Source organism: Gadus chalcogrammus, chromosome 9 (genome assembly GCF_026213295.1).
Source record: "Gadus chalcogrammus isolate NIFS_2021 chromosome 9, NIFS_Gcha_1.0, whole genome shotgun sequence".
Taxonomy (NCBI): domain Eukaryota; kingdom Metazoa; phylum Chordata; class Actinopteri; order Gadiformes; family Gadidae; genus Gadus; species Gadus chalcogrammus.
The window spans coordinates 23,987,660-24,013,627 of NC_079420.1; the positions used below are offsets into that span (position 1 = coordinate 23,987,660).

At 43.8% G+C, this 25,968-nt stretch overlaps 2 protein-coding genes across 6 annotated transcripts in view; both read right to left on the reverse strand.

The window, feature by feature from the left end:
* Positions 1 to 4,566: 4,566 nt before the first annotated feature.
* Positions 4,567 to 11,141, reverse strand: LOC130388639 (SIN3-HDAC complex-associated factor-like). Of its 3 annotated transcripts, XM_056598067.1 has the most exons (7): positions 10,982 to 11,141; positions 9,607 to 10,883; positions 9,348 to 9,475; positions 9,155 to 9,254; positions 8,875 to 8,998; positions 8,550 to 8,700; positions 4,567 to 6,243 (listed from the first exon to the last, which is right to left on the reverse strand). In XM_056598067.1, exons 3-7 carry the CDS (start codon positions 9,473 to 9,475, stop codon positions 5,880 to 5,882), a joined length of 867 nt encoding a protein of 288 aa, XP_056454042.1. In that variant the 5' UTR covers positions 9,607 to 10,883; positions 10,982 to 11,141; the 3' UTR covers positions 4,567 to 5,879. The 3 variants fall into 3 exon arrangements, with proteins under 3 accessions (XP_056454042.1, XP_056454040.1, XP_056454041.1); XM_056598065.1 differs by lacking the exon at positions 9,607 to 10,883; XM_056598066.1 differs by having other exon boundaries at positions 9,607 to 11,141.
* Positions 11,142 to 11,287: 146 nt separating this feature from the next.
* Positions 11,288 to 25,968, reverse strand: part of LOC130388638 (DENN domain-containing protein 5B-like) — a 65,703-nt gene continuing 51,022 nt past the window's right edge. For all 3 annotated transcript variants that reach the window (XM_056598062.1, XM_056598063.1, XM_056598064.1), the window contains 8 exons: positions 24,224 to 24,345; positions 22,994 to 23,139; positions 22,098 to 22,216; positions 20,254 to 20,441; positions 19,877 to 19,959; positions 18,818 to 18,944; positions 14,263 to 14,434; positions 11,288 to 13,421 (listed from right to left, as the gene is read on the reverse strand). In XM_056598062.1, the coding sequence (XP_056454037.1) occupies positions 13,238 to 13,421; positions 14,263 to 14,434; positions 18,818 to 18,944; positions 19,877 to 19,959; positions 20,254 to 20,441; positions 22,098 to 22,216; positions 22,994 to 23,139; positions 24,224 to 24,345 (1,141 nt within the window). In that variant the 3' untranslated portion in view covers positions 11,288 to 13,237. The remainder of the gene's footprint in view (positions 13,422 to 14,262; positions 14,435 to 18,817; positions 18,945 to 19,876; positions 19,960 to 20,253; positions 20,442 to 22,097; positions 22,217 to 22,993; positions 23,140 to 24,223; positions 24,346 to 25,968) is intronic.

Here is a 25,968-nt window from a genome sequence, read left to right on the forward strand (position 1 = left end):
AAGAAAGGACAGCGGACTAAAAAATGGCCGCCCAATTATTCCTATAGATATATATAGAACACTCGTCCTCTATCTAGGGCTTAAAGGGCTTTACTCGATGTCTCGTCCGCGCTGCTGGTCAATGGGGTCGAACGTCTGCACTGGCGGCCATCTTGCCACAGTCAGCTGCTCACCCATAACATTGTGTTGGTTGTGGTACATCTACCTTTTAAATAACCATAACTTGCTCAATTTTCCACCGATTTTCTAACGGTTTGGTTTGACATGAACGTCAGAGATGTAGTTATGACACTGCTTATGAAGAATTATGTTAGGTTCTAAAAAAATTGATTAATGTTCTAAAATACACTGTTATAAACACGTCAATAACGTTTGTAAGAAACAAAACCGTTTGTAAATCCGTCAAGATTTCAGCGAGATAAGAGTATTAAGGTATGGCCACACCAAACGCATTACACGTGTGACATACGCAGCTAAATGAGCCCCCCCAAAACTTATTTTCCCCCGCTATTTTTCTTTTGCTCAACAAACATGGCTGAGATTCCCACAATTGCTGCACTGTATTTTTTGTGGGAGTCCGAGGAAAGTAGGTAGCCCAAACGCTGCCGTGTTTGGGTGCATGACATCCTCCGTAGGCAATCATAGCTGGGTGAGTTTCACCACCTCCTCCAGGAACTCCGCCTGGATGACGGCCGGTTCCAGCGGTATTTTAGGTTGACTGGGGCCATGTTCGATTACCTGTTCTTTCTGCTTCTGGGCGTCCTCCATTTCTCTGCCGGTGACGTCGGGTCAAGCTCAACGCTGATTGGCTATCCTGGCTAAGCGTCTGAGCGTAAGAAGTTAAACTTCGCGCGTAGGTGCGTTAGGTTAGGGTGACCAGACGTCCTCTTTTTCCCGGACATGTCCTCTTTTCGAGACCTAAAAAATGCGTCCGGCAGGGATTCCAAAAACGTCCGGTATTTTGCCTCGTCGCAAAAAAAAAAAAATATATATATTATTGTTATTATTATCTTTTTATTTTTTTTTGCCTCGTCGCATATTTGTGTTTCTGGGTCTTTCACATAACCTACTAGTTATTACCATTGTATATGTCTATGGTTATTACGGCCTTCCAAGTTCTGGAAATGGTATCTCCCTTACGTTCCACCTTCTTGCGCGAGCTGACTGTAGAGAGAGTCTGTCATTGGGCGACCGATCTCATGTGCTCGTTGAGAAGGTGCCGTGTATAGACGGAATGAAACCCCCACTGAAGTACGTAGGCCCACGATACAAACCACCCCCCCCCCCCCCCCCCCCGTCAACAATCTTGCCCGGGGCGCAATTGGACCTAGGATCGCCACTGTCTGCAGCCATGCCTAAACGTAAATGTAAGTTCACGGACGCCCCCCCCCCCCCCCCCCCCGCGACGAAGTGTCCTCTTTTTCACAAACTCAAATCTGGTCACCCTAGTTAGGTGCATAAAAACGCGGCTAACGTGCCTAGATCTAGGAGGACACGCCCACTAGTGATGTCATATGGGGCAGATTTTCGAAACAGCTTGTAAGGCTAATCACACCTGGTGCTATAATGTCCCCTTTAAAAACGCTTGTTCGGCCTTCGGTTCGGTCTACGAAGGCCACACCTTCATAGACCGCGTTCTTCGAAGGATGCTTCCCCTGAATTGAGACACAGCCAATGAGACGGCTCGCCAGTGATGACGCTCACGCTTACGGGTGTTCCCGACAGCAACCGTTCATGTGCATTTGAGAGTCAGGACACAGTCGGTCGGGAACCTAAAAGTTCACAGCAGGGTTTTTTCTATCCAATAAATACCAGTCAGAACTAAACAGAACTTAGTAGGATCAGCTTCAAGTTTGCATGCCTTTATTTCCTTGATGCCTATCACCTACTATCCTTTTGCTTTTATTTAAGCACATACAGTATTGCACTGTATGGAAGGCAACACTCGCCCGAGCTGGTTTACCAGTATACAACGTTTAAAACTGAGCAAAGTCGATGCCATCAGACGTTAACAACGTCAATCAATAGTAATGTATGTGATGTGGTTGATTCTTTTATATTGACTAAAACGTTTATGTTCCGCAAATTCAATAGTAAACCATACGTCACCAACGGCAACTCTGGGGTCATGGTACCTTCAAAACAGTCTGAGATTCCGGGAATTTTGGAGGTTGGGACCTTAAGATCGGAGGAAATCGCCTTAAACACTGTTAAGTCTGAGATTTCCCTCAGAACTTTATGCGGAAGTAGAGAAACCTGAGCCGCCGAGTTCATGTCACAACAATGGCTGCCCATTTAATTGATAGACTAAAGTGAACTTGCAAGTGAGCAAGCACTAAGAGGCGAACTTAACACCCATTTTAACATTTGCATTACGATACATTATAGCTTACAATTATAAACATCAACTGATAAATTCTCCCTCATGTTCAACCATCGCAAGCAGTCCTAATAAGTGATTCATGTGATTCAGCAAAGCAGCGCAAATAGGTCCCTGCGGGTATCCATACTTGTTGTTATGAAGTCTAGTCTCACTAACGATCTGTTTTTCCGGTTTAATGTCATAGCCTACGAACGTTTCCTGAACACTCTTATTTCGGAAGAAGGGAAGGTTTACGTGAAGACACGTAAGAGCTTCTGAACCTCCGACTGGGTGTACAACTGATTTAATGAGACAAAAATAAGAATGGATTGTTCAGAAACTGTATTAGCACCAGCATTCACCACTGTTGATGTGCGAGTCAGCCATCTTGGATGCTGAGGTCGGGGTTGTTCAGACTTCAGGGACAGGGGGCATCAGGGAACGGACAGACCGACTTCCGAATTGTTTGAACCTGACCGGGGTTCTCACACTCGTCCAGAGCTATGTAGGGATATAATTATTACAAATATTATTACAAATATAATATTCTAACATTATCGAAAGGATCCCTACAGAGAAATAAAACAGAATTCTTCTATCTTTTGCTCTATTACGGTCTGTTTGATATTGTGCACAACCAAATATCGTTCAATGAGAAGTCTCGTGAGAGATTTTGCAAGAACAAGATGGAGTGAACGTGAGTGACAGCTGGAGAGGAGAGGTGTTTCAGACTACAGAAAACTGAGCTTAGTGTCAAATATTTTGGTGAAGGAGGGTCGAGATTGTTTGACAATGGAGAAATATTGTGCAACAGCGCTACAAGAATTTACAGCGAGACTTGGTTGGAAAAAATATGAATCGACAATTCCCCTTTAGAGGACGTTAATCGACCAATCCCCTTTATAGGACACTAATTGACCAATCTCCTTTTCGAGGACCATAATTGGCCTGAAGGATTACATTGCACCGCTCTCCCTCAATATTGGACCAATATCAGGTGTTAGTATATGCTACACGTGAACCTAAGATGGCGAAATTTGATTGGTTCGCTATCTCGGGCTTTGGGCAATATCCCATGATTGAGATCTCAAACTCGGGATTTGTTTTCATCGCAAAATGTCCCGCTTTGTTTGCTATTTAAAACAAATAAATCCTCGCAAAAAAGTGTTATCTTGTTTATTTTTGGAGTGTTCAGGTGTAGTATATACTAAAAAAATTATTCACCTCCTCAATGAATAACTTCGGCGAATAATTGTTAATTATTGTCCACATTGGTCCGTTAGACCCAAAATGATAGACAAATAGGGTTCAGATGGAAAAATCCAGACGTTTTCCTTCGATGGGATATCATACTTTCATCATACCTTTGCTTCTATCAAGTCATTGCTCCAGTCTTCCCTTTAGGAGCCTACAGTCATGCATTCCTTATTTTCACTATTATGACTGACCCTTTTTATATTTAGCATTTATGATTTCATGCAATAAATCTGCTTTAAACTTGTTATTTCATACTGTAGGTCTATGTGGTTTATGGAGTCTAGTGTGGCCATATAAATGCATTGATATATAGCCTATGATGTGTATGGCTAGTGGATTATTTGCAGATTTGAGTATTTTAGCATTTCTAATTAAATTCAGACCGTATTTTTTTCCAAATTCCAAATTCCTTTATTAAGGAATAAAGTAAAAAATTACATGATGTAGAAAAAATACAAAAATGCTTTTTCTAACTAAGGTTTAGTAAATGCATAGCTGCAGTACATGCAAGTAGCGTGAATATCTCAGAATACAACTATTCTACCATTTATATCATTCAATAAAGTTATTACTAGGCTGAAAGAGTAGAGTAAAGCTGGTTGGAATCTGACTGTATCGACATCATACAGTAACAGGAAAGATCACAGAATAAGTTAGGTTGCACAAAACTCAACCGTCAAGATAATAAATACATGACCAACATTTCATACATATTGAGAACTTGAGTAATTCAAGGTAGCAATGAAATACTACAGTACAATACTGAGTATTGTATAATGAGAATTACACGCAATCATTGGGAGATGCATAAAAAACAAGGTATTTGATAAAGAATGAGTTTATGAATCACCCTTCTACCTGGGGATGATGTCATATGAATAAATATAAATAAATAAATAACAGAAAATAAACAAACCGTACCCCCCCCCCCCCCCCCCCTCCTATGTACACAATGTGACCAAATATTCCCAACCAAACACAGGTGGAATTCCACAGTAGTGTTAAAATACCATTATAGACAGAAAACCACCAGGATAAGCACAAAGTGTCCAAAACATCCTGTATTGATTTAACATTGAGTGAATTGAAATGTGCTTTGGCTTTAATTTGAGATATATATATATATAAATATATATATCATCCCAACATTTTGTGGTGTATTAGGCAATAGCATAGCATATGAATTGTATAAAGTATTCTCTCCATGAATGTTCTATGATTGATGTAAACTGATATTGGTATTGCTGAATAAGAAAGGATTGGTTATTGGTATTCTCTGTCGTTTTGAAGAATTGGGTTGTAAGTTAGGGTACAAAGAAGTTTTTTGGGCTTTAAAAAAAAAAATACATATAAAAATAATTTCGAACCTTAAATTATCCCACATACTTATTTTTTAAGTAATACAAAAATGTACTTCCTCTAAGGCCATGCACTTGAACAGAATCCTCATGCATTGGTTCAGCGGTTTCGACAAGAAGAGGGCATCCACTGCTCATGCTGAATGCCCTGTGGGTTGCAGAGGCCACCAGCCCCTGGGCTGGTAATGGTCTCACCAACTCAGGGTCTGTGATGCGACATCAAGGCTTGTGTATTTGCGGCGGCACTGTGAACAGCCCTAATTCCAATGACATCAACATACAAAAATACTCTATTCTACAAACAAACAGGAAGAAAACTTGTGTGAATGTGTGTTAGATACTAACTAAAAGGCTTTTTACAGGCATGCCATCTGAAAACATGCCTATTGAACAATAGGTATTAAACACAAGGAATAGGGACATCTGATATAAAATATGACGGACGCACCATACATCTGCCACAGAACCATTTTAGATTCTGTTTTTTTTAAATCGCTTTTGCCCACCCTCTTCTTTCCTAAAGCATTGATTAATAGCATTTTTAACATTTCCATTGTACCAGCAAAGTAAAGTTTCAGCATTTGGTCGGAGGTAGCACCAGGATGACGATGCTCGACCAGGACGGGAAGAATAGTTCATATAAAGAATCAATGGTTGAGATAAGGAAAAATTCAATAACTTACACATCAACAATATAGATCAACAAACAAATGGTGAAAACATGACTAAGAAATAACGTTTTCAGCTGCCCAGCGACTAAAGGCCAACTGTGGTGACTTCTCTGTAAGTGCTGAACCAAAGAAGCATCCCAAGATGTCCTCAAAAAATGTGCACTAAGGGGCTCCTGAATCACCAACTCCTGCTCCTCCCTGCTCCTCCTCCGGTTGACTGAAGGGGGGAGGTTAAACGGCAGCAAGGAGCAGCTGCATGGTGCCGGTGTTCAGCTCATCCTCCTTCACCACCACCTCCTCCTTCACCACCACCACCTCCTCCTCCAACGCCCCTTTCAACACCTCCTCCAAACCATTCTTGGGCGTGGATCTTTCTGCAGTAACCTCGCTCACTGACGCCGCCTCCTCCACGTCCACCTCCTCCTCCTCCTCCTCCTCGTCCTCCTCCTCATCCTCCAGGTACCCTGCCCCCGCCCCCTGCGGTGCGGGGGGCGTCGGCCGCTGCTGCTTACGGCAGCAGGGTTTGAAGAGGTGGGGGTCGATCAGCACCTCCCCAAAACGACCCTTGTAGATGATTCCGCAGCACACCTTTTGTCTAAAAGAGCCACAGCAGATGTTATTATTAAACCTTGTTGTTTTGTTTTCACCTGCAGAAAGTCCCTTAAGAGTAGACGCCTAGCGAATTAGACAGCCTAGAATAAATGGGGACGAAATTTACGATGTAACTGCACAAAAGAGAAACCTATATTAAAGTAACGCATGGCAAGTAAACATTGACATAACAGATAGACATAATTATAGGTCTTTGAATGTATGATACTTAACCCCTATGGAGGCAATCATGGTGACTATGACAAAGATTGTCCCTGCGTTCCGATACCAATACTACCATACTATTTAGCATGTCTCAATGCATAGTATGGAACATGCAGTATGCCAAATATACCAGGATGTTTTACTACATCTGGTCGCATTTTGCAGGATGCAAGCCAGCATGCTTTGGGCTCTTCTGCCCCAAAATGCTCTGCAGCAGAAGATATGTGGGTGGCACTACAGGTGTGCTAATCAGTGACATCATCTGTAATTTGTCCCAAATGTATGCATATGCAACAACACATACTTTTGTCAGGGTAGCTGCAGTACGTACAACAAGTAGGAAGAAAAAGTATGCGATCTTGAACGTAGCCGGTGCCAGTCTGACTGTTAAGTTGTCATTCTCCACCTGTCCACAAGATGTCTTCAGACGTTCCCCTTGCTTCACAGATCCTACCACTCCCATCTGCAATCACTTCATTGCCCTCCACTGAGCATCCCTGTCCATCTCCCCCCCAGCTCATTCCCTGAACCCTCTCTCTCCAGATACAAAAGTTAACTTCCTTGAGTGTGCTTTATTAAATCTTTTTTGCTATATTCCCCAAGTTCTCGTCTGCATTTTGGTCCTATCCCTGTCCTATCCCTCCTGTCTCTCAGAGTCCTGTCTCTTTGGGTCCTGTCTCTTTGGGTCCTGTCTCTCAGAGTCCTGTCCCTCAGAGTCCTGTCCCTCAGAGTCCTGTCTATCAGAGTCCTGTGTCTCAGGGTCCTGTCTCTCAGGGTCCTGTCTCTTTGGGTCCTGTCTCTCAGAGTCCTGTCTCTTTGGGTCCTGTCTCTCAGAGTCCTGTCTATCAGAGTCCTGTCTCTCAGAGTCCTGTCTCTTTGGGTCCTATCCCTCAGAGTCCTGTCTCTCAGGGTCCTGTCTCTTAGAGTCCTGTCTCTTTGGGTCCTGTCTCTTTGGGTCCTGTCTCTCAGAGTCCTGTCTCTTTGGGTCCTGTCTCTCAGAGTCGTGTCTCTTTGGGTCCTATCCCTCAGAGTCGTGTCTCTTTGGGTCCTATCCCTCAGAGTCCTGTCTCTTAGAGTCCTGTCTCTTAGAGTCCTGTCTCTTTGGGTCCTGTCTCTCAGAGTCCTGTCTCTTTGGGTCCTGTCTCTCAGAGTCCTGTCTATCAGAGTCCTGTCTCTCAGAGTCCTGTCTCTTTGGGTCCTATCCCTCAGAGTCCTGTCTCTCAGGGTCCTGTCTCTTAGAGTCCTGTCTCTTTGGGTCCTGTCTCTTTGGGTCCTGTCTCTCAGAGTCGTGTCTCTTTGGGTCCTATCCCTCAGAGTCGTGTCTCTTTGGGTCCTATCCCTCAGAGTCCTGTCTCTTTGGGTCCTGTCTCTTTGGGTCCTGTCTCTTAGAGTCCTGTCTCTTAGAGTCATGTCTCTTAGAGTCCTGTCTCTTAGAGTCCTGTCTCTTAGAGTCCTGTCTCTCAGGGTCCTGTCTCTTTGGGTCCTGTCTCTCAGAGTCCTGTCTCTTTGGGTCCTGTCTCTTTGGGTCCTGTCTCTCAGGGTCCTGTCTCTTTGGGTCCTGTCTCTCAGAGTCCTGTCTCTTTGGGTCCTGTCTCTCAGAGTCCTGTCTCTTTGGGTCCTATCCCTCAGAGTCCTGTCTCTCAGGGTCCTGTCTCTTTGGGTCCTGTCTCTTTTTTTGGGTCCTGTCTCTTTGGGTCCTGTCTCTTTGGGTCCTGTCTCTCAGAGTCCTGTCTCTTTGGGTCCTGTCTCTCAGAGTCCTGTCCCTCAGAGTCCTGTCTCTTTGGGTCCTGTCTCTCAGAGTCCTGTCTCTTTGGGTCCTGTCTCTCAGAGTCCTGTCTCTCAGAGTCCTGTCTCTTTGGTTCCTGTCCCTCAGAGTCCTGTCTCTTTGGGTCCTGTCTCTTTGGGTCCTGTCTCTTTGGGTCCTGTCCCCCTACTAGCACCAGTCGTGACAGATAGCTGATGCCGCAAGAAAGCGGGGAGATTTCCCACTTTGCAACTCGTGCGGGTGGTGTACGAGGCATCTGGAACACACCATAATCCAACATCTGGCCCCCAGTGAACCAAACATGGAGGCATGACACCCACCTCTTCCAGTAGGTCAGGTCCAGGAAGGAGAAGACCGGGGGCTGGCTGGACCCGGGGCCGATGTCCGTGTCTGAGCCCTCGTCAGACAGGTTGCTGTAGCTGGGGGACTGGGCGGGGGAGGTGCTGGAGGTGGTGCTGTGGGCGTCCGAGTCTGGATAAAAGCGGTGAGAGCAATGAGTAAGACTGAGATTGATTATAATAACTGTTTCCCATTAAAACAAGAAAAGTGTCCTAAATTTGCCTAAATGTATATCATAAGTAAATATTAATTCAATTATGAATCATAATAATAATAATTCCTAATTAATAGCGTTGAGGTGCTTACTGTTTCTCTTCAGCTCCTTCTGCAGCCTGCTGATCTGTCTGGGCCGGGCCTTCTTCAACAGGGACTTGGTCTTCTTGGGCCTGGAGGAGATCTTGAGGCTGGGGCCTCCTCTGGCGTCGACCACCTGACCAGCACGGTTCACAGGGAATTATTAGTTTTAATAAAAACAAATATAAAGGCAATATTATTAGACAGAAAATACAGACTACGTAATAGCACCCAAACTGATATTACCGATATCGTGTTGAGGAATGTTTTTTGTTGTTAAAATAAGGCTTACATGGTTCCAGTTCTTCTTCGAACCAACAGGCAGCTTCTTCCACCGTTTCACCAGCAGCACGCAGGCGTTACAGATATCTCCCGTCCTACTCTCACTCAGCCTGCAGAGGGTGAGGGTGCATTCATTAGTAAAGATGATCCTTGAGTTCTGTAGCGATATTCCCACGTCACATTTTACGTCACATGCTTCTTACCCGAAGCAGCTCGTGAAGTCCTTCTCGTAGCGCCTGCTGTCAGTGAAGCGCGAGCTGGACGACTTGGCGCGGCAGATGCAACATCCGTCCAGACTTCTGTACATCTTCGGCTTATGGAAGCCGAACATCTGCCCACAAACAGACACGAGGCCATTTACAAATAAGTTATTTTCAGCTTTCAGAATGAGTACGATTGTGGGATACATAAAAGTAGCCTCACTGAAGGTAAACATGAGAGGCTAATCGATGGGATACTAACCCTGATATGAGCACTAAATGAGGTAAGTATATGAGGTAAGTAGGTCAGCAGTCAGATAGGCCGACTCTAATACCTAAAACACAAGCAGAAAACCCTGATAAAACGATCATGTTTTAATGGTACATAAGAGGAGCATAGAGGCCGTGTTCAGAGAGCTGCAGGTCGGGGAGCTGAGTGGTCGGACCGTCTCGATGTGTTGCTAGGCAAACTAACTCTTCTGAAGCACATGTGTTCCCGAACTGCGGCAAACGGCGAGCCGCGCCCCCCGACGCCTCACCAAGGGGGGCCCGGTCCCCGACAGCAAGGCGGCGGATACAGTACGTGACGTCACTCAACATGGCAACACACGGAGGTGTGGACAGTGATGCGATGTTTTTAAGATCCCAATTATTCAAAGTTAACCATGCAATTAATCGAAAAACAACAAAAGTAGGGCGTGTTATCTATTCAAGACAATGAACACTGTAGTTTAAGAAATACCAGCTTTATGTCGAACGAAGTGTGAATATAACGCCCACCTCGCGAGGCAGCGTGGCCCGCGAGATGCTGCTGCGCGCCCATTTTACGACCTGCTCCACGAGCCTCCGAGAAGAGCCCTATGAACGGCATTACAATCACAAATGAACCACGAGCCTCCTTTACATTCAGATATAACATACACAACGACTCATCTGATGTGGAGGTAAAACCTAAACCTATCGTCGTGTAACTTGATATTCACTCTTTGTTATTCCATACCGCGTCACGGTGACAGTCGACAACTACGTGCGCACCAAGTTTTACTAAATATTGTCCAGATGTTGAACGCGTAAATAGTTACTTGCATGCTCGGGAAACTAGTTTGAATTAATTCGGTCAAAAATGGTTTATCTTAATAATGAGTTGTGGGAAGCGCCTATCCCGCACTGGTGGGCGTGAGAGACAACTTACTAACCCTAACCCAGCCTGTCTGGGGAGGGTTTAGTGATCTACAGCCCAGTTGAGCCTCCATGAAGGGTTCCACGATAATATAGGCTACTTTCGACCACAATAGCCTGATATTGTTAGGTTGTTTAGAGGAAAGATAATTCAATACATGAACACATTACCTTTGCCCTTTGATCAGCGCCCAATAACAACAGTCCTGTTTACTACTTCAGACCCTCTGATGGATGCCCATCAGCCCGTCGCACCGACGAAACACGGAAAGTCTTCAAAATGTTGCACCTTGTGGATGTTGTGGTTCATAACTGGTTCACTTATCTCTAAATGGGCGATGGTTCCCAGCACCCTCGAATCTGCTTTTGAATAACAACCTAAATGTAAACAGTATACTCCAAAATCCCGCCATGGTTTAAACATTTAATTGCAAAATAAACCTTCTAACATTACTCACCTTGTTGCAAATGCCTGAAGTTATTCCGAATGTTTATTTTGTTAAGTCGTCGTTACAATGTCACTATTATGAAAACCAAGCCGCCTCACAAACCCGCTTCTTGTTGATGTCTCGTTTGTGTAGAGTTGTGGACATATTGCGCATGCGTCCCGTCCACGCCTCCATTTCAGATCGGAGGTCGGCGTTTCTTCAATCAAACCTATTTACATAAAGGGATGACGTTTCAGTGCGTCTGACTCTACTGCCCATATAAGGATGGAAACATTGCGCGGGAACAGGGGGCTCGGCTCTGGTTGCCATGGCGCGTTGAAGAATGTAAGCAAAGGGGCGGCGCTTGTGTTTTACTATGGCGTCCAGATGCTCCGTCGGTTCATCTCGTTTACTACGTGGAGAGAGTTCTAAGACCAGGGACCTTTAAAGACCCCACACCGGTCCACTCAGTTCTTGTGCTGACTCTAGAAAAAACGGATGTTAGGCAACATGTTAGCTCAGCACAGCGTAAAAAGTACAAATGTATCGTTCTCTCTCTAACTCTATCTCTATATCTACACTACCGTTCAAAAGTTTGGGGTCAACCAGACAATTTCAGGTCTTCCTCACAAGTTTTTAGCTGTGCTAACATAATTGCATAAGGGTTTTCTAATCATCAATTAGCCTTTCAACAAGATTAGCTAAACTTAACATTGTACCATTAGAACGCAGATGGTTGCTGGAAATGGGCCTCTGTACACCTATGTAGATTTTCTATAAAAAATCTGCCGTTTCCAGCTAGAATAGTCATTGACCACATTAACAATGTCTAGACTGTATTTCTGATTAATTTAATTGAATGGAAAAAAACTGCCAATCTTTAAAAAATAATGACATTTCTAAGTGATAAGTGCAATTGTAATAAAGAGACAGCATTTCTTTCCCAGTCATTTTGTCCTATGATTCCTAATGGCCCACACATAATAGTATATTATTTACCAGTTTGTGCCAAATTGTATAAGTAGGCCTACATTTGGATAATGCTTCAAGCTATAGTTTCAATTTCACTAGTTGGAGAGTTTTTGTCTGTCTCTCTCGGTCTATCTAGTCTTTGTCTGTAGAGATGTGACATATGTTGGGAGATCTTAAATTCCCCAGAAATGTAGATATTTATTCAACCAGAGGAAACTTTTATAGGGAAATCTGCCCATTAGAACATGAGTGATATTTCTCACCTGGGATTAATAAAGTATGTCTATTATTTTAGGATCTGTGCCTCTAGATTAATTTTACGGCTCTGTAAGAGAGGACAGCTGGAAAAGATTACATTTTAGTCTCAAAAAAATATATATTTATTTGCCTGCCCTTTAGCCATGTGACAGGACTAGTCAACCAAAAACTGAGTCATAGAGTAAACAGCAAAGAACACCAGTATTACCAGTAGCCATATGTCACATCAATTTATTCTTGCATCTCAACAATGCCTTTCATTAATATAGAAATAACTTATTGCTTACACTCATCTATAATTTAACAATAATAGGTGATCATTGAGAGTTAATGGTTACAGGACAATGCAATGACTTTCCCTCAATAGTTAAAACATTAAATAGTTCCCAAACAAGTTAAATGCAACTGCAACATGGTATTTCTAGTTCTTGTTGGAACCTGTATGCAAAGTCTCTATCTCTTACAGACATAAACAATTAAACACAAACACAAGCATTATTCATGTAACACATTGTGCTAAGAGCTATACACCTCACTATAACATAAACCATACCGATACATAAAGCCACAACTCCTTTAGAGGTGAAGCAGAGAAGATGGTTCACAGTGAGGTTATTTTCATACGTACCAGCTTAGTTTCCCTAACTTAGTCAGGGAATACATTTGAGCAGTTCAGTAACCCAGTATATAAACACCTAAACCTGGTGCCACCCTGAATGTGTCCAGTGCATTGCTTCAAGCCAGAGAAGATATAAAACAAAAATAAAACGTGGTATTGTTAGCGAACATGTCAAAGTAAAAAATAAATCAAAGCCCCAGAGATACCATTTTAGCCATGCAGGTACAAAAGTTGTGCAAACATTACAATTATCTGAGGAGGAGAGCAGGGATGCTGCACTAGGCGCTGCGAAGCCAGAATCACCATCTCCTCCCATTATCTTCTCTCTAATGTGGAATGGTGTTTAATAATACAGTTGAATCAGTTAATCTGCAGTCTTGGTGCGTTGGTCGTGGAGTACTCTCCGCTCCATGAGGCTCTTCTGGAAGGAGGAGGGGTCAGAGGGTGACCCCCCTGACCAGGGAGGCCTCCAGCGTGACGGTGAACCCGTGCAGCGTGTGCACGACGCGCGAGACGGAGTCCACAGCACTGCGGTCCCTGAGCAGGGCGCTCTCTTCGAACGTCCGCGGTGTCAGGGGACTCTCTGCCAGCAGGGGGAGCCACCGAGAGATCAGCCCGTCCCTGTGGAGCAAGCCAGCTGCTATTGGGGGGGGGGGTAAGGGGCGACCTCCCTGACCTCTAGCACTAAGTCCAAGACCTTCAACTACCATTACCAAAACCTACACCTAAACTAACCATCTCTAACCTAACACCTAAACTAACCATCTCTAACATAGCACCTAAACTAACCATCTCTAACCTAACACCTAAACTAACCATCTCTAACCTAACACCTAAACTAACCATCTCTAACCTAACACCTAATCTAACCATCTCTAACCTAACACCTAAACTAACCATCTCTAACCTAATACCTAAACTAACCATCTCTAACCTAATACCTAAACTAACCATCTCTAACCTAACACCTAAACTAACCATCTCTAACATAACACCTAAACTAACCATCTCTAACCTAATACCTAAACTAACCATGTCTAACATAAAACCTAAACTAACCATGTCTAACATAATACCTAAACTAACCATCTCTAACCTAACACCTAAACTAACCATGTCTAACATAATACCTAAACTAACCATCTCTAACCTAACACCTAAACAAACCATGTCTAACATAATACCCAAACTTCACCAAAACATATTTTGAGTCATTATTTAAAGTTGTTTCACTGGATTGTCTCGTTAGATAGCAGGCAGGCATAACATGGAAATGTCCAAATATAAGTTAACTAATTACCAACTGTTATTGATAAGGGGAATCCATACAGCTTTGTTAAATAAAGAAAACTTGACTTTGCATAATAATATGTAAAGTAAGAGCAAGTAAGAGCAGATTATTATACTGCGAAAATGATAACCTATATTGGGTTTATAGTTTTAGGGTTGTGTGGCCATGTACCTGACTCCCAGGCACAGGAACAGCTGGAACTTCCCTTCCTTGCCCATGTTTCTGGGGGAGTCATTAATGGCATGCACGTAGTGGCATAGTGAGGCAGCAGGCATCCGCTGAGACTCAGAGCCTGGCAGGTCATCAGTTTGATCCACCGTATCCATGGAAACCACTGCCTTCTCTGTAGGGGGACAGCGTGGGCATGGTACTTATGTACTATGACACTGATGAGGACCCATGATACATTTATAAATGGTATTTTTGGTAATGGTAAATGGTATTATAATTTTTTGCATTGCCAACTGTTCAGCAGTTTGTCCATTCTGGGCTGCTGTAGAAAGATGGCAGCAAAACATGGAAGAGAATCTACTCCCTAAGTAGACACAATGGGCGTATGCTAACTCCCAATGCTACATCAAAGAAACAAAGAGCTGCTAAGATTGACACAACTGACAACGGCAGCACCATTGTAGAACAGACCTGAGCTCTGTATGGACTCGCGGCAACGCAGCCCACAAGATTCATGAATAACCCTGCACTGTGTGTCAAATAGATAAGAGGCGAGAGCTATAACATAAGCATGATCACAAAAACTATAATATTAGAAACTTATCCATTGATAGTGCAAAAATCTGAATTATTATGAGAATGGTGTCGATTACCTCGGCACCATTCTCGATGGCCGATTAAGACGCAAACAAATTTAAAACAGTTAAGTATCAAGAGGGGAGATTTTCAAGTTAAATTGGTTGGCGCCTCTATTATATTGTTTATGGTAGCAGGTAATCGACTTGTGTGGACTTCCTGGAAACATAAAACTACCTGTAAGGCACAGACTTAGAAAACAGTCTTTCGTAATAAACTCTGGCACGCTAACTAAGTTGTTGATGCTTCGTTTTATGTGTAGGACCCTATTCATGCTACTGCAGAGGTTTGGTGCTATTTTGAGCAGTATTAGTGGTTAAAAATATAGATTGGAAGCGTTCGGGAGGGCTTATTTGATTGGTACGCACCCAATGTGTATTTAATATTGGCCGGAATTACACTTTAAATACTGAGATCTGATACGCATCTTTGAATGGATCAAACTAAAATACAAACACAACCTATATGAACCATTTCTCCCCTAGATAAAGACATATACAGATGGAATAGTGCCCAGTAGTGATGCGCGGGTTACCCAATTACCCGCGGGCACCCGCGGGCACCCGCGGGCCGGGTGGGTTGGGTAGCAGTTTCCTCTAAGTATCGCGGGTTCGGGTGGGGCGGGTCAAAAAAGTCAAAACCCGCAACCACGCATTTGTTAACAGTTCTTCAATAAATAATTGCGTAAAGCTGTCGTTGTTTGATGTAGACCTGCCGTTGAAGTTTCACAATAATGCGAATTTAGCGCAAATCCTTCTCATTTAGTTACGTGTTAAATTAGGCATAAGCCTCAGCCCCAGGCTTTTTATTTTATTTGTTGTTATTATTATTTTTATTTTTTTGCGGGTCAAATTGGGAGGGTCGGGCGGGCCGCTTCAGAATTCCCCACGGGTCGGGCGGGGCGGTTTGGAAAATGTCTTGGGTCGGGTTGGGGCGGGTGTTAAAAAATCGCCCTCTCGCGCATCACTAGTGCCCAGCATTGAATAAGCCTCCAGGGTCACTCTCCTGTTGTGACCTCAGTGGTGGATGAGGCCCTCGGGCTGAGCTAACTACATGGCACACTCCCGCTCCGAAGTGAGCTCCACTTGTAACGAATATTGAGAAATTAAAGGTGACTTATTAGGAAAACAACACTTTTTCTGGGATTTCTCTCTCTCCATCTCTGTTGCTGCCACATGCATACAAACCTTGAAATAAGTCTGTACATGCTTTTTTGAGTTAGATATGCATTTCTCAAAGTACCCTGCCTACAGTTTCCAGATGAGCGAGTCCGTTTCGGGGCCTGCTCTGATGAAGGAATAGGGCCCATTTGAATATGCCCACCCACTTCCCCATCCCCCTCCACTCAGAGCATAAATACGACTTTGTGGACCAGCGGACGAGCGCTGGGCGTAGATGTTCGCGCATTTCAGAATTCAGAGATTCTGTACAAAAATAAATGTCTAATTTGTCAGTTTGCCATGTGTCTGCCACCGGAGCTCCTGCCGGGCTCCCTGCTCTGCCACCGGAGCTCCCGCCGGGCTCCCTGCTCTGCCACCGGAGCTCCCGCCGGGCTCCCTGCTCTGCCACCGGAGCTCCCGCCGGGCTCCCTGCTCTGCCACCGGAGCTCCCGCCGGGCTCCCTGCTCTGCCACCGGAGCTCCCGCCGGACTCCCTGCTCTGCCACCGGAGCTCCGGCCAGACCCCCGGAGCGGGGCGGCCAGACTCCCGCCGGACCCCCAGAGCGGAGCGGCCAGACTCCCGCCGGACTCTCGGAGCTGACCTGCCGGCAGCTCCGCTCCGGTGGTCCGGCGGGAGCTTCGGCAGTTCAGCTCCAGGAGTACTATCCCTTTTTCCTTCATGTCGCGGTTCAATCTGGACCGCTTGGAGAGTCCAAGCCAAAGTTCCTTTCCCCCAATTCCTTCTCAACCATGGCCGAGATAACGCCAACTACGAGTATTTACTTGTTGTGGAAGTACCAGAGACGTCAGACACAGTCTTTCTGATTCATAATACCATCATACTATGTTTACTTGTTGGAAAAACATCATAATATGTCACCTTTAATAATAAAAATATATAGCCACCGGCGGGGATATAGACCTTTGGCGCAGCTTGTCAAGCTTCCATGCATAAATCATAAGGTCATCGTGCTTCACGCTGCTCAGCCAATCAAAGAAATGGTTTACAGAGTGGGGAAAGGAGCAGGTCATTGTGGAAAGGCTTGCTAGAGAGGGGGAGGATCAGAGAGGAGCGAAACAGTAGAGATGACAACATGTCGTGCTCCAAGATAAGAAAAGATGACTCCAAAAATCAAGCTTTCAGGGTGAATGGACCCGCTGCGAGGGGTGACCAAGCCCGTCTCATTTGCTCAGGGACCACGGTGATCTGAAGTGAAGCGCCACTTTGACACAAAGCACGGGTATTTTGAGCAAACATACACAATGTAGTCAGAGGTGAGGAAACGAAAAGTAACCAACCTCAGACCCCAGTTACTATGATCGGCCCGCCAGAATACGCTTCCATTCATTACGAGCAACGTGCAAACCATGTTCACTAAAGGTAGCATGGCTTTTGGGTCAACCGAAAAAGCCATTTACTGACGGGGTCGCTGTCAAGGAGTGAATGAATGCTGCGCTGAAACATTGCTTTACTGTGTGAGTTGTATGAGAAAATCAAGCAAGTCCCAATGTCTGCTCAAACAACGTCAAGAAGGCTGAAGGATGTCCTGCGCAGGGAAAAGATACAGTAAGTACCAACATAGCGATGAGCTACTCCCTTCCAGGAAGGGTTCAAGTAACTGGCAGGGCAAGCAAAGCCCATTTGTCTCACTCAAATATGTTAAGGGGGAGTGAGTGGGAAAGATTGTCTTTAGACCAGTGTTATAAGTTTTGTATTTGATTAAAATAATAAAAGCACTTTGTTTAAAGAACAACAAAAAAAACCTTTAAATGTTATTTCTTTCGTAAACAGTTGTAATACAGTACTGTTATTCATGATTAGGCTGCTTATTTATTTTACTTCATGCTTATTGCTTCATGTCTTCATTTGTAATGAAAATGTGCAATAAATATTGTTGAAATGCTATTGAAATGTTCTACCTTTTTATTGCATGCATACATAACTACATATACCCCTGAATCATAGCGAGAGTAACTACATATCCCCCTGAGTCATAGCGAGAGTAACTACACATCCCCTGAGTCATAGCAGAGTAACTACATATCCCCTGAGTCATAGCAGAGTAACTACATATCCCCTGAGTCATAGCAGAGTAACTACATATCCACTGAGTCATAGCAGATTAACTTCATATCCCCTGAGTCATAGCATAGTAACTACATATCCCCTGAGTCATAGCAGAGTAACTATATATCCCCTGAGTCATAGCAGAGTTAGACATTGGAATGGTCACACCTTTGCTCGGTGAACATTGGATTGGCTGGACCTCTTTGAACATTAATTGGGTAACCTGCTCTAGTGTTATACAATTATTACAATTATGCACTTGTTTTTTTATGATTTGTAATCATTTGTAATGATCACTTAGAATTTGACAGGAAACATGAGGTTCCCATTGTTGTTAACATGGGATTAGTATGACTTAACCTGTTCCATGTCCTTGCTATTGTTATAGCTAGTTTAAAAAAGTATCAATTAAAATCCACCAACCAATGGCATCCCAGACACACTGTGGGAGTCCAGAGCAGCCTGGACCTTTGGTGTCATTTTATAGTGTTGTACCGATATCTATGTAAATACAAAAAATTATTTTTATTTGAGTTACTTCAGTATTTATTATTTTGTGACTTGATCCATAATTTTCTATACTATTTTATATCTTTTGTGTTGTTTTCTTTACTGAATTAAAATAACCTCAAATTGTCCGTAATTCAGTAAACCCATGCAAGAATAAATAAGAAACACATTCACACCCTTACCCACAAAGTCCCAAACGAACACATTCCTCTGGAAGAGGCGGTTGGAGCGGAGGCCATGGAGGAAGAACTTGTGCAACGCCTGCACCAGCCCCCCCTCCCCACACAGCAGCACCGTCAGGTTCTCCCTCTGGAAGAAGAACACACACTCTAGGGGACACATGAAGATGGCGGCGCAACAGGTTTTGATTCATTCAAAGGGTGTTTGATTGATGGCTTGTTTTGATGGCTGCACACCAGTGGTGCATTGAGAAATCCATATGCACAGGTTAGACTAGCCATCGCCACACACACAGTCGGGGCCAGAGTCCAGCCTCAAATACCCTGTGTCCGTGTTCTAGCATCCTAGTGTGAGCAACGCACTGGCCAGTGTATCAATGTCCCACAATGGCCAGTGCATCAATGACACGCAATGGCCTTTTTGTGTCAGTTGCTACATAAATAAAGTTCTGCCAACCTTCAACACTACCACCAAAAATAAATGAATAAATGTTCGGCAACCGGTGTGATTTAATGTATAGTAACGTTTAATTTAATTACAAATTAACAGAATTTCTCTCTTAAGATAAGTCTAGTTTCATTCTTTCAATTGTTCTTTTCAAACTGCTTGTACATTAATCAGTAATGTAGGATTATGAACTGGTCTTCAGAAGGTCTGCCTGGGGGCTACTAAAGCCCACACTACAAGGAGAACATCAGGAGGAACGGCTTCAGCCCAAACCAGGGTCCAGCCGATCCATGGGGACACAGGAGGTCCAAGGCCCTCCGCTCCTCAAGCATCAGGAACTCATTCTTCCCTCACTACACTCTTCTTCTTATGTAGTATAACTGAGGTCCACATCTGCATTGCCACTGATCAAATAAAGGTTCAGATGGTGTTAAAGGGATCTGATTGGCTGAGGGTTTTATTCCCATTGGAGGCCCCAATGGCCGGAGGAATGCAACATTCTCCCTCGGTCCTAAAAGGCGCTTCGGGTAAAAGTTTCCACAGTAGGTCCTAACATATATCATACTTTACATGCTGACGTCTTAAGTGGACTCTGAATGTTCCTGCTTTAATACCTCCTGCTCCGGCTTGTGGAAGTGCTTCACCAGGTTGTTGGCCGCCTCTCTCATCTCCTCCTGGACCTCAGTGGACAGGATCTCTGTTCACCAATGGGAAGAGGGATGGAACAAAGGAGACACAGAGGGGAGTTAGATGGTATAAGTAGCGTCACATTTCACGACAGTAAGATAACAAGAACTGGCTAAGATGCGCCACTTTCTGCAGAGGACCTGTAGGCATCCTGGAGTCAGAAGGATACCTGCTTATTGTTGAAACTCCTCTTTACAATTCATTGTAAGTCGCTGTGGGTTAAAGCTGCTGCTACAGAGCTAACAGCTAGCGGAGGTACTGCTAGCCAGTGCTCCAACGCGTGCTATGCTCTCAGGGTACGTACTGCTGCGTCCTCCGAGGGATCCTAAGACCGCCTGCACAGCCTGAGGCGGAGAACCCAATTCAGCTGGAGTTGTCCCGGACAATTTCCCAGAATCCTCCTCTGCTCCCGGGGACACCAGCTGACCAATCAGAACCCTCTCCAAGCTTCCGTCCCCCACGCCCTTGCCCAGCCATCGGCCACAGGGGAACCTGGAGCGAAAATAAATACATTGATTTATCGTCTACCACTAAGCATTTAGCCTATAGTTTGTTAAGACCTGTGATACATTTTTGACATTGTCAACGTCGAGTTGTAAAACAGACATGATTTTGGTTTTAGGGTAAGGCCCCGGCCGCTCTATCCAATACAGCCCACAAAGGAACACATCCACAGAGGAAAATAGTGTCCGCGCTTTAGGCAGTGTAATAATTCCTAATTCTGAGTGTAGCGCAACAGTTCAATGAATTGAGAGGGTAAGTGCAGGAGAGGGTAGAGGTGTAGGACAGGGTAGGTGTAGGAGAGGGTAAGAGTAGTAGAGGGTAAGTGCAGGAGAGGGTAAGTGCAGGAGAGGGTAGGTGTAGGAGAGGGTAAGTGTAGGAGAGGGTAAGTGTAGGAGAGGGTGATCCAGCCGAAAGCAGCGTAAGCCTCAAGTCACTGGGATGCTCCCAGCTCACTGACCCTGTTGTTCTGAGAGCCCTGTAATAACGTGGAGCTGTGCTGAACACGCCTGCACAGCAGGAGGGGGAGATGAACATATCGTGGATTCATATCTCGGAATAGACAATGTCAACAGGTCACCCGGGGTCTGAACAAACCAGCAAAATAATTTCAGAACATTTCCCAAGATCAAAAGATCAAAGCCAAGGGCAGGAGGAGCAGAAGGCTCTGAAATAGAATGGCAGAAATATCTTTAACAGATATAATATGAACGGTATTAAGAAAACAATGATCTTTTATTTGACATTGTCCGCTTGAAGCTTTAATTGCCAAGAAACACGCTGTACTGTAGAATTGATGAATGACTTCAAATGGAAAAACGACCAGAAGTAAAGTGAGTATCAGATCAGTGGGGATGAGGAGGAGTGGAGGAGGAACAAGATAATAAAGTGACAAATACTAGAACTTTGTGTGTAAATGCACCATTATCTTATTTCCCACAGATCAACAAGCTAAAATTAATATGGGCTTTATAAAAACACAGTTTGTACCGGAAAATTAGCCCATCAGGAAGCTTTATGTAGAATCAGTCAATGTTTGGTAACAACATTTGAACCAGATTCTAACAAAACTACATAACCTCCTTAAAAGACACAAGTTGAAGTATGCCTCTGTTTCTAGACCACTAGCACATAATTTTTTTTTAGGTTTACATAAAACATGTGCCCTAAATTACACAACTATTGGTTGGGCATCAATAAGCATTTTTACACTGCCAAGCTGGTTCGGTTTAATTGCATTTACATCAAAATGAAACCCCCAATATGTGTTGGGTCCGAGAGGGTAAATTGGGGTGTGAAATCCAGCCGGTTTATTACCTCGGCCAGTGTAAATGCGCGGACCATGCTGGGAAAAAGCTGGGCATAAGACGGGCCTATTTGTAAAACGTTTGATGATGAGGAGTTAAGACGTAGGCCTACGGATTATGTAACTGTATGGACATCAAACATAAAAGGATGGGAAGCCCTGTAGTCCACCCAGTGGTCCGCTGTCCCAACTCCCCTCTGACTAACCCTTTACAGCTTGAACCGGTCCAACATGTCGCACACACGCTCCCAACACAGCTCCCAACCGAGCCTGAATACCCAGGATGTGCTGCCTGATCAGCTAAACGGCCAGGGAAACAACATGAGCAGAGGACTACTTACTTGTAAGTGTGTCCAGTGACCTCGTTGTAGACGACCACACACTCGATGAAGCACTTGGCCAGCAGGCCGCCGCTGTCCTGCCCCAGCTGCAGGGTGCTGAGGCGGCCCAGATTCTGACACTGAGAGAGAGGCTGCTTTAGACCACTTTACTACTGCTACTACTGTCATTATCAGGTCATACCTGAAGCCTGGAGCTGAGCACCTTGATGGAACCACTTCATTAATATAGCATGAACATATTTATATTGATTAATTTGACACAAAATATCAAAAATAGGGATGTCCCGATAACACTGTTTCACTTCTGATACCGATACCGCAGCTTTGGCTAGCTGTCGATACCGATATCAGTCCGATACTTTGTTTTACTCCTGAACGAATAATAATAATAAAAAAATACATGGAAGCACTTTGCTCATGACTGCCAATAATCCAAAATACATTAAAACATCTCACTAAAGAAAAGTTGAATGGCTTAAATCAAATGAAAAGGTTTGAACAGAGTTCAAATGTAAGTAAACAAGGTAAACCTCACGCGGTAGCTCTCATGCGCTTGCACCTAATTGGCGACTATTGTTGTTATCACGTGAAATGCTGCGCGGTTCGGATCATATTTATTTCTCCCCTCCGATATCCGATCCAACGTAATGGGCCAATATCGGACCGATGCCGTGGATCAGATTGGGACATCCCTAATCAAAAATAAAGAAAGCCATAAGCAAAAAAATCATAGATAAATCCTAAAACAACCAGATCATAATAATGAATGTTTCGGGAAGTGAAAGTCTGAATTAATTATCAGCGTTAAAAGAGACCATCTTCATTGTTTACCAAGAAAGGCCCATGAGCATCGGGATGACGTGAGAGCCTCTGCATTGGAATGCTGATGTACTGACCTGGAAGAAGATCTCCTGGGTGTTTTTGGGGATCTGTCGGACCCCCGAGTTCCCAAGCTCTCCGGACACACACACCCAGGGGTTGACTGTTGTCATGGCGATGCTGAGCTTCTTCACGGGGATGATGACAACGCGATACGGAATACCTTGAAGAGAAGAAAATAGTCCAGCACTTAATGTCTGATAACATCTGATCATGTATACATATTTCTATAAATATATTAGGGCTGTCAAACGATTACCTTTTTTAATTGCATAATATTGGTGAGTTAACTCACGATTAATCATATTTTTTTAATTATATTTTAAATCCACTCCAATTGTAGTTAAATTACATTATCAAATGGAATTACACATTAGCGAATATGTTGAATATTAAACACCCCAGATTTGGGAATTGCAAACAGTTTCTTAGTATAATTGTAAACCAACAGTTACTACTAGTTAAATTCAAATAAGTAGCACCACAGATTTGGGAATCGTAAACAGGATGTCACTTACTCCAATTGTAATGAGGAAGTGAATTACGTGTTATTTTATGTAAAGTAAGTTGAACTAAAATCAAAAATGAATTCTGATGTGAATGTTGACATGCTGTTAGCAAAACCTTTCAAATCAGTAAAAAGAAGAAAAATATATATTTTTAAATAAGATTGCGTTAACAAACAATGCGTGTTTTAATCACGGTAATTTTAACAGCCCTAAAATAAATATAACGCCAGGAGATCACACACATAGCTAAAATAAACTCTGTAACCTGCTGTATGGGAAAGTACTCTTTCCTATACTTGGCAGCTGTCTTGTGGAAAAGCTTACCTTCCAACCTTAAATTGCTGAGCTCCTCCAACTTTAATTTGAAATCTTCAATAAGCAAACTTAGCAAACTCATAAACAAAATCAAAAGATCCTTGAAGTACTAGGTATATGGTACTTTCTGTTTTTGTGCTTGTCTATCCTTGATTTATTTATTTATTTCCCCTTTGTCCTCAATGTTTTATGTCCATGTGTTGCTTCTCCCCTTCCATCTTAAGAACCACAATGGAAACAAGCCTTTGGGCTTTATTTTGTTTTTATCCTTTTCAACGCATTTTTTTTATATCGGCCCACAGCAACAATATATATATTAACCAAACTAAACCAAATTAATAATATAGGCTGTTCTGTTCTGTTATTTTAGGGCTACTGACTGATGATGAGGCTCTAAGGAGACTAAAGAGCAGGGCTACTGACTGATGGCAGTGAAGACGCGCGTGAAGCAGAGGTAGTCCACCGCGTTCAGAGACAGGAGGTGGAACAGGAACTGCTCTCGCTCCTCCCCACACAGCAGGAAGGCATGGGGCCTGTACAGCTGCCTGCAGCAGAGAACAACCAGGAGGAGAACATATGAATAGTAGTACTGATGGCTGGTTTAGGCTGCCTCAACTGGCAGGTTACAGCAGCCATCCCCACCCACACTGATGACATCTCCTTCATGGCAGCATGGGGCAGCCTCATGTTACAGGTCTGCCATCACCCCCCCCCCCCCCCCCCCGGTCCTGGACGGGAGGAGTCCTAAAGGCCACTAGGTAGAGAGAAGCAGCCCTACACGGGGCGCTGTAACACTAGTGGAATAACACCGTTAATTCTATTTATATTGCACTTCTAAAGTAAGAAGGTCTAGGAGATAGTTACTGATATTAAAGCGGCAGAATATTCAAAGTAAGAACGGGGTCAATGCAGAGCAGGAGCAAGGAGGTAAAAAGTAATGACCTAAAATAAATAAGTAAGGGCCGTTCCCCATTTCTTTTAACCAACTTTCCTGTTCATCAAACATTGATATATATATATACAACATCAGTGGCGGCTGGTGATCAAAAATGTTGGTGGGGCACAGTAATAGACAGGGGGTCTGAGGCCCCCCCCCCCTACTAGTATTCTGGTGCATTTTGGGGATGGCCACTTTTACCTACTATTCATTCAGATTCATAGCCTAAATCCTGACTTGCAGGGCCTGGACAAGCTTACACTGCATATACAGACCTACTTCATGGCCATTCCACCAGCCATTGCTATTTGACCCATTGTTGTTTGTTATTCTGATATTGAGACAAATCATGATCACTGTCCTATAGCGTCCTTTTTTGTGAGTCTCAATGTCTCTTCAAATGCAGTTAGAAATATGGGACAGTTGCTTCATTTTGTTTATATGCTACAGGCTGAAAGACTGAATTAATATGTAACTTACTTGCTCCTTTTACGCATAACATTGCTTGGGGAGTCCAATTCCTCCACTAAAAAGGTTGGAAAGTGCTTACAACTCTCTGCTAGTTAGCGATCTATCTCTTCTCTACATGTTGTTGTGTTGTGTGAATGCTGCTGAGGGAGGTAGCCTATTTGATTGATTCGCTGAATTGTCCAATCATGTGGTGATAACAAAAAAGAAAAGCGATACCATTGGCCTGGGGCGCACACTGATGCGACCCGAGGACGAATTTTCTTGCGCCCATAAAAAGCTGTCTCTGCTTGATAGACAGCAAAAAGTTAGCGAGCTTACATTGACTTCAACGTGGCCGGCGCCCCTGACTTGGAGGAGGGCTTTATTTTGAATGACCAATAACTAGCCTAGACCAAATCATTGACGTTCAGACGCATTTAAATGGTTGCTGGCAGTGACAAGTATATCACACAATTAAACGAGGATAAACGCTATGTATTTTTGTTGATTTATTTCGTAATCATAATAGTTTATTAATAGTTGGCAGATATATTCCAGTGAATATTTCATGGAGGGGCGGCGCCCTAGCGCCCTCTATTGACCCACCGCGACTGATATACATATAAATAGATGTCTATTATGCAACATTTGTCTTGGTTCCACTCTTACAGCTCTATGCCCGGTGGTGGGGGGCTTCTACTGGATCTGTTTCTGCGTATTGTCATGTCGTTGTCATAGTGATACATGGTGTTTGAGATAGGGGTTCAGGGTTCAGAGGTTG

Excerpts from the sequence above, each read along its gene's own strand:
- LOC130388639 (XM_056598065.1), bottom strand. The coding sequence starts at position 9,475 with ATGTTCGGCTTCCATAAGCCGAAGATGTACAGAAGTCTGGACGGATGT. Across the intron at positions 9,255-9,347 it reads GACTTCACGAGCTGCTTCGG|GCTGAGTGAGAGTAGGACGG; the intron begins GTAAGAAGCATG and ends CACCCTCTGCAG. Across the intron at positions 8,701-8,874 it reads GAAGGAGCTGAAGAGAAACA|ACTCGGACGCCCACAGCACC; the intron begins GTAAGCACCTCA and ends GCTTTTATCCAG.